The sequence below is a fragment of the Osmerus mordax genome, chromosome 22, assembly GCF_038355195.1.
Source record: "Osmerus mordax isolate fOsmMor3 chromosome 22, fOsmMor3.pri, whole genome shotgun sequence".
Lineage (NCBI taxonomy): Eukaryota > Metazoa > Chordata > Actinopteri > Osmeriformes > Osmeridae > Osmerus > Osmerus mordax.
The window spans coordinates 8269625-8282381 of record NC_090071.1 but is presented as its reverse complement, the minus strand read 5'-3'; the positions used below and the strand labels follow the sequence as shown (position 1 = coordinate 8282381).

Genomic DNA, 12757 nt, shown 5'->3' with positions numbered 1-12757 from the left:
GAGAGAAAAGAAGAGATGAAGACACACAGCAGGGAGTGAGAGAACGTGGTTGGCCGGCGCTGAGCTGCACCACGAGGATACCTCTCTCTCCCCTCTCTCTCTCTCTCTATCTCTCTCTATCTCTCTCCCCCCCTCTACCTCTCTCTTTCTCTCTCTCTGTGTGCTTTCACTGTTGCCTGTTCAAAAGAGGTTCCCTACTTCGTCAGAACAGAGCGCTCTCATGGACGGTTTCCTGTTCCCGGGCCCCTGTGGAGAGGATTTGCATCTCTGAAGGCTCAATCTGAAAGGGAGAGAGTCAGTTGTAGGCCTTTTGATGACTGCCGTGTCTGTTTAGACGGGTGTAGAGTGCAAACCAGTTAGCGCTTTGATGACTGCCATGTCTCACGGTTGTAGTGCAGTGCAAACCCGTTTCAAACCTTAAAATGCTTTTGAATGATTTTTCCATTATTGATTTTAATGGCTTTCTCTCTCTCTTTCCCTTCATCTATCTATCTCTCTCTCTCTCTCTCTCTGTCTCTCTCTCTCGCTTCCCTTCTCTCTTCCTCACTCTCTCCCTGTCTCTCTTCCTCTCTCTCTGTCCCTCCCTCAATAGGTGGATCCTTGTGGATGGGATCTTAACCTTCCCTGCCCCTATCCTCCCTGGCCCCTCTCCTGAGAGAGCCCTCTATCCTCTCTCCACCACCTCGCCCCCGCCCCGTCGCCATGACATCCACGTTGCAGACGCTGGCCTTGAAGCTGGCCCCGCCCCCTCAGGACCTGAGCCCCGAGCGATTGGACGGGTGCGAGGAGACGGGCCGGCGCTACAAGGTGGTCCCCTCCGTGGTCTGCTCCATGTGCTGTCTCTTCGGCATCATCTACTGTTTCTTCGGTGAGTCTCCGGCGATATCTCTGACTGCCTCTCTCTCTCTGTCCGTCTAGTCTTTTTCCCTATCTCTCTGTCTCTGTCCATCTCTCTCTGTCTCTGTCCATCGGGCTTTTAATCAGAAGGTTGCCGGTTCGATTCCTGGCAGTGCAAAATTATGTCCTTGGACAAGGCACTTCACCCTACTTGCCTCGGGGGTAATGTCCCTGTACTTACTGTAAGTCGCTCTGGATAAGAGCGCCTGCTAAATGACTAAATGTAAATCTGACCCTCCCTCTATCCTTCTCCCTCCCCCCCCCCGTCCATCCCAGGCTACCGCTGCTTCAAGGCGGTGATGTTCCTGACGGGCCTGATGTTCGGCTCTGTGGTCATCTTCATGCTGTGCTACAAGGAGCGCGTGCTGGACACCCAGCTGAGCGCCGAGGCCAGCGTGGGCATCGGCCTGGGCATCGGCACGCTGTGCGGCCTGGTCACCATGCTGGTGCGCAGCGTGGGCCTCTTCATGGTGGGCCTGCTGCTGGGCCTGCTGGTGGCCGTGGCCACCCTGGTGGGCATGGAGGAGCTGTCCGACAGCCCCCCGCGCTCCGTCTGGGTGCCCCTGGGCGTGCTGCTGGGCCTGGGCATGCTGTTCGCCGTGCTCACCCTGCAGTGGCAGCGCCTGTTCACCACGCTGTCCACGGCCGTGTTCGGCGCGGCCGTCATCACCGTGGCGCTGGACTACTTCGTGGAGCTGTTCGCCCTGGTGCTGTACGTGTACGAGCGGGTCAAGGCGGCGCCCCCAAGGCCCGTGTGCTGGGTCACCTGGGTGGTGCTGGGGGTGTGGCCCGCCCTCGCCCTGCTGGGGGTGCTCGTCCAGTGGAAGGTGACGGCCGAGGGGTACTCCCACACGAAGGGTGAGGCTGGGCTGGGACTCAGGGCTGGGCCGGGACTCAGGGCTGGGCTGGGACTCAGGGCTGGGTTGGGCTGGGCTGGGACTCAGGGCTGGGCTGGGACTCAGGGCTGGGCTGGGACTCAGGGCTGGGCTGGGACTCAGGGCTGGGCTGGGACTCAGGGCTGCATCGAGGGGATTTAGCATGCGAGCAACTGAGCTTATACTTGATGGGGAGATATGGAGTGTGTGTGTGTGTGTGTGTGTGTGTCAGGGCGGGAGAGAAAGACAGCATGTTGTTTAAGGGAGAAGAGAAAGATGGGTAGGTAGTGTAAAGACAGAGAGAGCGAGCGAGAGAGAGAGAGAGAGGGAGAGATGCTGAGCAGAGCAGCAGATTATTCCTGGGTGAGCTGCCCGACAGATGGTGCCTGGCGCTCCTTGTCTGCCCTAATATAGAGATGATTACAATCATAGTAGTAATAAAACAAAGCCACAGGGCAGTGAAAGGGCTCGCCTGCACACACAGACGCACAGCTGTGTGCATCTAGCCAACACAAGAGATACGGGGATCAATAATGTTAGTGCTCTGTCATTAGTAGTGGATCTTGTGGGTATACTACAAACCCGCGTGTGTGTGTGTTTAAACCCTCTCTCTCCGTCCGCCCCTCCGCCAGTGATCATCAGCCGGCAGCAGAGGCGGGTGCAGCTGATGCGTATCCGTCAGAAGGAGGAGCGGCGGGACTACAGCCGCAAGAAGAAGAAGAAGCAGCCCAGCGCGCACCACGCCAGCCAGGCCAAGCCGCTCCACCCCGAGCCCGCCTACCGCCGCAAGCCCAACCCCATACGCCGCTTCGACGGGGACGTCCTCTCTCCCGTGAGTGGCGCCCTCCTCCGCCTCGCCGTTTGTCCACCCGTCCTCCCCCCCCTCCCCCCGTTGTGTGTCCTGTGTTGCCCCCTGCTGCAGTATCTTAGCCTCAAAGGCCATAGCATTGAACAGACTTGTACTTACAGGGACAGAACAGTCTGTTTTCTCTCTCTTTTTCAGTCCTGAGTCTTAACTTTTTCGTCGTTTCGTCGCTCTCTCTCTCTCTCTCTCTCTCTCTCTCTCTCTCTCTCTCTCTCTCTCTCTCTGTCCCTCTCAGAGCTACATCCAGAGTTTCCGGGAGAGGCAGGTTGAGGCCCGGCCGTACCCCCCCCAGGGCAGGCTGGGTGGCGGGCCTCACACCATGGTAGACGTGGACTATGACTGCGGTTCCACAACACCCCTCACTGCAGCGGCAGGGCCCTCACTAAGGCTGTAGCCCCAACCCCCGGACTCGATCGAACCTCTCCCCCTCGCGGGCCCGAACCACACGCCCAGTTGCCTCAAGAAGGGGGCCACCTCGAGACCACTCCCCCCCCATCCCCACGCTACAAATGCTGGAGCAATCAGTGTGATGCAAGAACGGCAGACGAACACCCCCGTTCCCTGTCTGTCGCCCGCACGGAAACACACACACAGTCACGCAAGCACGCACGCGCAACACTTTCACGAGCACCGCGGCCGCACTTCACTTTCCCGAGCTACCCCCCCCCCCCCCCCCCCCCCCCCCCCTCAGGAACTGCCGTCCCCGGCGTCAAGGGGACACGGCTGGCACCGTGACAGGACGATCGGGGACCCGGAGAGGTTCAGCTCGGCTCAGGTTTCAGCAGAGTCTTTGTGTCACCGCAGCGGGACGAGGAATGGTGTCTCCTCGTTGTCTGAACTCACTGTGTGTCTCGTCTCTGCTGTAGTCACTCTTCGCTCACGTACGACGTTTCCGACCACGTTTAAAGGGGAACCGACAGACTCTTTTTGCTGTGTGTGCCATCCTGACCACTTTTCACTTTGAAGACCGTGTCATGTCTTTTTCAGAGGGGGGGGCAGCTTTCCGCACCCTTGGTGCTGGACAGTACACTTCTTACTAAAGGACATTCAACTCACCTGTCCCTCTTAAAATGTGGATCGTTCCCGTCAGTGAGGGAGGAAGATCCTGTTTTTTGGGTGCCTTGCTCCTCCTTAGACTCTACCATTCAGCAATAGCTAGGAGGGGTGTTACTGGTGGATCTCTTCAATCTTAAAACGAAAGACAAGAGTGATAAGTTATTGTTATCGCAATAGGGTTACTACCAGCATGTAGAGCGTGGACGCAGGGTCAAAGGTTACGGCGTAACATGCCCTTGGATTTACAATCGCCTCAGGAAGTCAGCTAGGGGTCAGTGATAGGTCAAAGGCGGAACAGGTCAGTGTAGGGTTTGACCGAGGGGGGCCACTGACCACACCATCATGTAGTTAGACAAGGTCAACATTTCCCTACAATAATGTGCATTGATTTTTGGTATGGCTCATAACATTGTGTCTGTAGTGTATCATAGTGCAACCTGGTATGGTTTGTTATTGTCTTAAGAGTCTGATTGTGGAAGAGCGTCTGGCTGTGATGTATAGGTGGCCGTTCGTGCTCCAGTTGAACTATAAGGCAGCCTCGAAGAGTGTCTTTCTAGAATCCTCCAGACCAGGCCATAGCTCCTGCATGACTCTGTGGTTCTCTCTCTCTCTCTCTTTTGTGGTTTGGTCGAGTACACCCCAGAGAAGGACTTCCCAGTGTGCCCCTTGTACATTCTTGTGACCCGCGATCTGTACATAAACACTCGCACAGTGACTGTACTGCTACTTCTGCCATTTTAAATGTTGTTTCCTGATTTGCTACATTTCGAATGTTTTGTTTTTCCAAACAAAATTGTTAAGGAACTTTATAATTATAATTGAGATGTGTCCTTGCAGTGGGAGGTATTTATTTATCAGGTTATTTATTTATATTATGAAAATCCACATAATCCAAGAGTGCAACCTCTTAAATGTAGGCCATTAAGTCCATGCTTTAAGAAATTATATTATTATTATTGAGTTATTAAAGCATGTGTTTGTATGGGCCTGTATATGATAAACAATGTGATTCTACATAGTCTTTGGAGTTTTATTTTTACACATACACACAAGCACACACATACACACAAGCACACACATACACACAAGCAATTACGTGAGAACACCGTGTGTCACTATTTGTTTTATTTGAACACGACTTTATGTATCAGATCCCAGTTTTGAACACCAAAAATCTACTATCCTCTTGGGTTAGAAGCTCTCCCATCCATCGCCTTCCTCCTCTTCCTCTCTCTCCTTATAAGTCACTTCCTTCTAGACAACTTTTATCTTCTTTCTTATCTTTTCTTTTTTTTTATCTGTACATGTCCTTCCCTCAGGTCACTACTACCCTAACACTGGCAAAACCCTGGAGTGACCTCCAGACATCCGACCTGGTGGCGTACTGGTGTGTAGGAAGGAATGACATGAAGCCCGTACACCCGTGTTCAAGTGATTCACACACCTACACGCCCTGTGATTCACAGGAACATGGATATGAAAACAACAACATGTTTTCACAAACGTATCGTCGTGTTACCTTTCCAACACTAATTGTGACTTAAACTTCTAACACTTATGAATAAGTTATGAATATACCGTGTCAAGGACGTCTTTCAAATAAGCACAACTTAAGGCCAAGAGGATGAGTTTTAAGAGTCCTTCTTGTTTTATTTGGTTCAGTCCTCATCTTGTCTTCTGTGTGCATGTTACATGACGTCCTGTTGGTGCTGTGTTGATTCACTGACTACCTATAGAACACAAGAAAGAGCATATTTATAACATAAAAATGCTGTGGATATTTATAACGGAATACTGGAAAAAAGTCACAGATCAGTATGAGGCCAAAATTGTGCTTTGATGATTCTGAGATGTTGTTATCAATGAACTGAATCCTCCAAGTATTGGTTAAGGGGATATGAAGAGTAAATTAAAGCCATAGGTTGAGTTCAGCTGAACATCATGCCTGATGGGGCATGAAAATCAAAACATGGCAGGTTATATACTGTGCTGTGAGGGAGAGAATTTGGGTTATGTCCTCTGACTCAACTAGTCTCAGCACGTGTGTGCGTGACACTGTTGAAAACCCCAAACAGACAGATTGTTATGCAATGTAAGGTATGTGTGTGTGTGTGTGTTTACCTCCCCGTCACGTGTCTCGATGGTCTTGATGAGGACCGTTTTCTTGGAGTGCATCTCCGAGGCAGATGCGCGGGAATGCTCTGGGCTGGTCTCTGCACGCACACCAGTTACACAACATGTGAACATCTTGTACATCTATCTCCAATTCAAATGTTTTTCTTTTCGGGGGGGAAAGACAGTGTCACAGCACTGTGTGAGGGCCTGTGAGATGTGTGTAGAGACCTCATGTGGTGAAATCATGTCATAGCGCCAGAAGTGTATAACATTGTAGGGTGTGTTGGAACTAACCCCGGAAACTCATGGTGGCACGACTCTGAATGGGCAGGGAAATCCTACAAAGGAGGAATAAACATGAAATTCTAAACATCACATAGGGACCTTTTCATTTTTGGGGGTCATTTCTGAGACATACCACAGGCCATATTCTCCTTGCTGTCATCCACAGTTCTTATCATTCTCCCCTCCTCCTCTTTCCCCTTTCCGATCTTTCCATCCGTCGTCCCCACCCCACCTCACCTGCTCTCCTCTCCCTCCAGCAGCTTCCTGTAGGTGGCGATCTCCACGTCCAGCGCCATCTTGACGTTGAGCAGGTCCTGGTACTCTCTCAGGTGGCGGGCCATCTCGTCCTTCATGTTGGCGATCTCTGCCTCCAGGCGGGCGATGTTGTCCTGGAAACCTCCCGCCTCGCGGCCGTAGCGGTCCTCCATCTCACGCATCTGTCTCATCAGGGACTCGTTCTACAGAGAGAGAGCGAGACAGAGGGAGAGAGGGAGGGAGGGAGAACAGAGTTTAAAGTCTCTCTCCCCCCCCCTCCTCTGGTTTGGGTGTATTCTGTGGCGGGAAACGCGTGGGAGACGGAGAGAGACGTACGGTGCCTTTGAGGGAGTCGATCTCGCAGGTGTAGGACTGGATCTGGTGTCTGAACTCCATGGTCTCCATCTTGGACTGCTTCAGAGCCTCGTTGTTTTTGCTCACCGCCTGGTTCAGGTCTGTCACCTGGAGCAGCAGGGAGAGAAGGTCAGCATCTATCTATCTCTCTCTCTCTCTTTCTGTCTCTTTCTTCGACTCTCACCTTGGACTTGTACCACTCCTCGGCCTCTGCGATGTTCTTGGCAGCGATGCCCTCGTACTGGGCCCTGATGTCCCTCAGGGCGGAGGTCAGGTCGGGCTTGGACATGTCCATCTGGATCTGGACCTGGGTCTCCTGCATCTGGGCCTGCAGCTCACGGATCTCCTGCAGCGGGTGTAGGAGCGGGGGGGGGGGGGGGTTGGTGGGGAGGCGGCGGGGGCGGGGGAGTGGAGGGCGGCGGGTGGGGTAAGAAATGTATTACGTTTGAGATTTATGCAGCATGACCCAGCTGGAATTTATCTCCTTTAGCAGCGAGCATTTAGTGCTCTCGCTCGCTCTCGTTTTCCCCCCATTTCACAGTGGCCACGCACACAGAAACAAGCACCTGCAGTGATTACAGGTTTACCCGGGTCGAGTGAATTTGTACTTCTCCACACTTGTCTCGGTGAGTAATTATAGCGCTGCATCTGTTGCAGGAGATTACATGGGCCTTGTACAGTGGAGAACAACCTGGGAGCCAGGTGCCAACTCCACGAGCAAAGAGATGGAACACAGAAGGGTGTACGAGTGTGTGTATCCGTGTCTGTGCTCGATCTACAAATATCCGTGAAAAACCCCCCCAAGGTTGTGCGTTTGCCCCCGGGGACAAGCAGATGTGATGTGTTATGACAGATAGGCAGACTGGCCTGACTGACCTCCTCGTGTATCTTCTTCAGGAAGGCGATCTCTTCCTGTAGGGTCTCAATGCGTCTCTCCAGGTCCAGGCGGGCCAGAGTGGCTGCGTCCACATCCTGCAGCACACGGAGGGGACGTCAAACTGGGCTCCGAACCCAACACTGCTAGCATGGTACTACGTCGGAGAAAGCAATGGGCCAATGCAGGTGTTGATTGACCCCTTTCTGCCTATTCCGAAAATGTGCGGTTTGTCGTGCTATAAACTCACAGCTCTGAAAGCAGCCAAGTTGTTTTCTGCGTCCTCCCTTTGAAGAATCTCCTCCTGGAGCCTGGGCAGAGAAAGGCGGCCGTGAGGTTAGGGAATGTGATTGTGAGACAGTAAAACCGAATGAGAAGACATGAGGAGATCTAGTCAGAGAGACAGTAGGAAGACTCGCTTCCTTTCCTTTTATAGAGGCAGAGAGGCCGTATCATAAACAGGCTGCCTCTGGGGTAGCAGCGTCTGACAGATATGCCCTAATGCGAGGAGGAGGAGGGGGAGGAGGGGGAGGAGGAGGGGGAGGAGGAGGAGGGGGAGGAGGGGGGGGAGGAGGGGGAGGAGGGGGAGGAGGGGGAGGAGGAGGGGGAGGAGGAGGGGGAGGAGGAGGGGGAGGGGGAGGAGGAGGGGGAGGAGGAGGAGGGGGAGGAGAGGGAGGAGGAGCGGGAGGAGGAGGAGGAGGAGGAGGGGGAGGAGGGGGAGGAGGAGGGGGAGGGGGAGGGGGAGGAGGAGGGGGAGGAGGAGGAGGGGGAGGAGGGGGAGGAGGAGCGGGAGGAGGAGGAGGAGGAGGAGGGGGAGGAGGGGGAGGAGGAGGGGGAGGAGGGGGAGGAGGAGGAGGAGGAGGAGGAGGAGGAGGAGGAGGGGGAGGAGGAGGGGGAGGAGGAGGAGGAGGAGGAGGAGGAGGAGGAGGAGGAGGAGGAGGGGGAGGAGGGGGAGGAGGAGAAAGAGGAGGCTAGCTCTGCTCTTCGGGGGAGATGTCCGGCAGGGGCTGTTCTATCTCTGTAAACAACTGCAACACACGTCCTCACTTGACTCATTCACATCCATCACATCACCCTCCCATTAGCAATAACTACCTCATAATAATTTGGGATTATCTCACAAAGGTCTACCGCCATGCTCCTCAGTTTGTCCTTGCCTTCTTCTCCCTGGTGTGTTTTCACGGTAGATTAAAGCTGTACTAATCTCAAAACAGTGCCCTTTGTCTTTCTGTACCAGACATAACAGAGCTAAATTTACGAAGTGGTATGCTCTGATAAATGTGGCACAGACTGTTTCATGGTCTGGAAAGCATGTGTAGTTGTGTTCACATATAGATGTGTACTGAATGCGGTCTTGCGTTGTGCATCTAGATATACATAGCCATTGTTTGACAGTGTTGTATTCATCTTCGTCGTTTACTAATTCATGTGATGTGGGATGCGACGCAACACAGACGCTCCACTCATTTCCCATAATGCACCCTGCTTGGAATATGAAGAGCTTTGAGTCGGAGGGAAAGGCATGGATGATTTTGAGCAGCCATTATCCCCTGCAGCCAGGGGGTGTTATGCAACAATCCACATTTCATCAGCAGTGAAGGAAAGGGGAGGAGGGGTGGGAAAAACTTGTAATGATAAAAGATCGACACTTCATAGCATCGACAGACAGTCTGGAGTTGTTTTCAAAACAAAGTCAATAACAGTGGCCCTTTTATATCAGCTTGTGTTCATCATCCGTCCAGAGCAAAGGAGACACTACAGCCATGATTTATAAATATCTCCTGTTACCACAACAAACAGCTATGTTCAGGCTCTCTGCTCTCAAGGGGCCTGTTTAAATCTGTCAGCTATGATATCAGCTCTGTTCTGGGCTGCTGAAATGTCAAGCTTTCGGCATCAGAACATATCTCATTTACAATTCTACTTGGATCCTCTCTATCTCCCTGTCACCCACACCTCCGGACACAACCCTAATATCGGTCCATTCCGCCCGCCACCAAACCACCCTCTCTCACCCCTCCCGTCCCCCCACCTCCCCTCACCTCAGCTTCAGCTTGTCCACGTCGTCCGCCAGGTTGTCCCGCTCGACCTCCACCCGGGACCTCTGATTGGTCAGCGCCTCCACCTGCAGCCTCAGGTCCCTCATCTCCTCCTCGTAGAGGTCGGCGATGCGCGTGGGCTCGCGGCCCCGCAGACGCTCCACCTCCACCACCAGCGTGGCGTTCTGCTGCTCCAGGAAGCGCACCTTCTCGATGTAGCTGGCGAAGCGGTCGTTCAGGTGCTGCAGCTCCACCTTCTCGTTGGTGCGCGTGTGCAGGAACTCCTGGTTGAGCGCGTCGGCCAGGCTGAAGTCCAGCGTCTCGCCCATGCCGCCGTACGCCCGGGACGCCTTCGACGACATCACGGGCCCCCCGAAGCTGGTGGAGGTGTGGTAGCCGGAGTAGACGGGCGCGGCGGAGGTCTTGGTGACCTCGTAGACCCGGGAGGACACTCGGTTGCCCCCGGAGCCGGAGCCCCGCCCGTAGAGGGAGCGGGACATGGTCGGGGTGCTGTAGCCCTGGCCGCCGAATGTACGGCGGTAAGAGGAGCCAGACTGGGCGGAGGAGTAAGAGTGGCTCATGGCGAGAGGAGAGAGGCGGCGTCCGGGGCTGTGGGAGGCTGGAGCAGGCTGGAGCTGTGGGACTGACTGAGGGGCGCACGCCACTACCCTGGGCTATTTGTAGCAGTACCCTCCCCCCCTCCACAGCCCCCCCCCCCACACACACACCTCTTTTCATCTCCCTCCTGCAGGTCCTCTGTCCTCCCTCGCCTCCATTTTTTTTCTCTCAGCGTCGCTCTCTGTCCATGCCTCTCACCCACCCGGGCCTCTCTCCCTCTTCCCTCCCCCGGTCCTCCCCAGGGTCAGCTGCCCCAGGTTTCGGCGTGGGATCTGGTATTCGCTCAATGATTGTGTGCCAATGTGACAAGCCATGTGGGTATGGAAGACCCAGTGACTGTGTGTTCATCCGGCTCTCCGGGGTGGTCTGATGATACTGCTTGCTGTTCCCAAGGTCCACAGGCACAGAGCAAGGCGGCAGACGTTTTAAAACTACACTCTGAGCCGCTGGTGAGGAGATGAGAGGTCATTAGGGTCAAAACACCACAGGTTTACTTACTTGCGAAATACCAAAACTAGAAAAGAGTTTGTGGACCTGGTACCCTGATCATTTCAGTCCGATGGGGTGGATTGAGAAGAGTCTTGAGTATTATTAATAAATTAAATGTATTTAATTACCAGTAGCCATGTACTGTACAAGCTGTAGGGGAGGAGAAAAGAACACAAGGACAACATTTGTAAACACTTACCTTCCAGCTAAGACTGACATTAACAATGACACCCTCACATCACTGATTACATAACAAAACAATTAAAGGTTGCGGAGGAGGGATCTGAAAAGCAGCATCGTCCTCACATGGATCGACTGCGTTGTGTGTTAGTCATCATGCTGGAGGTTTGGCCGACCTGCCTTAAAAAGGAAAAGCATTCTGGGGAAGAGGGAGGAGGTATGTGCCTGCACTCTTTGCCTGAGCACAGAGTGATCACTGCGCTCCACGCTTGGCCTAAACAAAGCGTGCGTTTAATGATGATGTCATCAACATTTGTCGGAGTGGCTTCACTTAAGCCCTGTCTTCAACCGAGTTCCATTCCTGTAACTCAACGTACCTATAAGGACTGTGCTGACTATGAATAAAATATGCTCACTAAGAGGTCCTCTGTTCCCTTATATCTTTTATCTGATGGAAATGTTGGATAACAACCCAGACCTGTCTGCACCAGTCTCTGTTATGTGAAAGACCCATTATCTACCTGCTCTAGCACTAGTTGACTGGCTACCGGAATTTAAATGTAAGATTCAAATTATCATCCACACCATCTTGATGAAGGCTATAACCTCTGCCTTCATATAATAATACACTACAATTTCTACAAAGATGTATATAGTTCTACTGAAATATGATATACCATTAAATAATCACACCTCTGTTGTTGTCATGCAATACAAAGAGTTAAGGGTCTTCAGTGTCTCATTTGGGAAGAAAGTTTACCTATAGAAAGTATACACAGGTAAAGACTCACACAAAGAAATGACTATCATTTTTGGTTTACGCAGGCATACATTAGTGTACTTTGTTTGTTTTTTCCTTCTCTATCTTACACGCACGCACACATCTTGACACTTTTTTGGTTCAAGGAGGGGTTCAGTGGTTCTCCTCCGCTGGACTGATGATGTCAGCCCTAAATATAGACGCCTGAGCCGAGCGGTGTCATCTCAGTCATCTCCCTGGGCTTCCTCAAGATGGGACGAGGGACGCAAGTTGACAAGACACGTAAACACACCTCCCTCCCTCCTTCTCTCCAGTTCTCTCCTCCTAGCCCTCCTGCTCTCTGTCTTGCTTTGCTTCTCACAGCTATATATGGATGGGTACTGCTGTGATTAATAGTGTTTCATAGGGAAGGAAGGAGCGAGACAGAGCAGGGGAGACTAGTGGATGAGAACATACATGTGCTTTGTTTGAGTACCACAGTCCCAACTTTCAATTCTTTCAGATTCTCTGTCTTGTTGTTCTATATAGTAATTTAATCTCACACTTTTTGCTCTGATAAATTATCTTGAGTCTGGGTTAGTTCTAATGACTGGAAAAATGAAATGAGCCATTTTTACAGTGCCCTGAATGCTGTTGCCAGTGCATGTTGTTCATTTCAGTCCAAAGGCCCTTGGGAGATAAGCAACCTCAGAACCTGTGCCAGCCAACAACATTGCTTCTTGGCCTTGGTATTACCACAGTCATCACTTTGAGGTTAACACTTGATGATAACTAACCCTTGAGATTTGACAGGCTTTTTAAAATGATTGTGGGGTTTAAGGATTACGAGGAAGTTGAGAAGCATTACTTGACAATAATCGTTGAGGGCTTTTTTAAACATATACCGGTATCTAACATGGCTCCATGGCTCCATTGTAATATGTTCTTTAAAGACAAGAACTAGAATAAACAAAAGCACTAGGTTACTCTTTACACCACTCTCACGCTTCATATCATTCTTTTGATTTTGCTTCTTTTGATTCAGAGCATCAGTTTTTCACTTAACACCTCTTTCTTTCACACTCTCTCTCTCTCTCCCCTTTCTCTCTCTGACAC

General features: G+C 52.1%; 2 protein-coding genes across 2 annotated transcripts in view; one reads left to right on the top strand and one right to left on the bottom strand.

Moving 5' to 3' along the window:
• tmem198ab (transmembrane protein 198ab) overlaps positions 1-3269 on the top strand; it is a 9783-nt gene extending 6514 nt beyond the window's left edge. Inside the window, exons 2-5 of the mRNA XM_067260422.1 lie at positions 593-868; positions 1174-1755; positions 2405-2604; positions 2873-3269. Coding sequence (XP_067116523.1) covers positions 703-868; positions 1174-1755; positions 2405-2604; positions 2873-3031 — 1107 coding nt within the window. The 5' untranslated portion in view covers positions 593-702 and the 3' untranslated portion in view covers positions 3032-3269. The remainder of the gene's footprint in view (positions 1-592; positions 869-1173; positions 1756-2404; positions 2605-2872) is intronic.
• Positions 3270-5318: 2049 nt separating this feature from the next.
• desmb (desmin b) lies at positions 5319-10247 on the bottom strand. Its single transcript, XM_067260421.1, has 9 exons — positions 9619-10247; positions 7827-7887; positions 7579-7674; positions 6887-7048; positions 6685-6810; positions 6331-6551; positions 6103-6146; positions 5815-5906; positions 5319-5423 (listed from the first exon to the last, which is right to left on the bottom strand). Exons 1-9 carry the CDS (start codon positions 10194-10196, stop codon positions 5382-5384), a joined length of 1422 nt encoding a protein of 473 aa, XP_067116522.1. The 5' UTR covers positions 10197-10247; the 3' UTR covers positions 5319-5381.
• Between the last annotated feature and the right edge of the window lie 2510 nt (positions 10248-12757).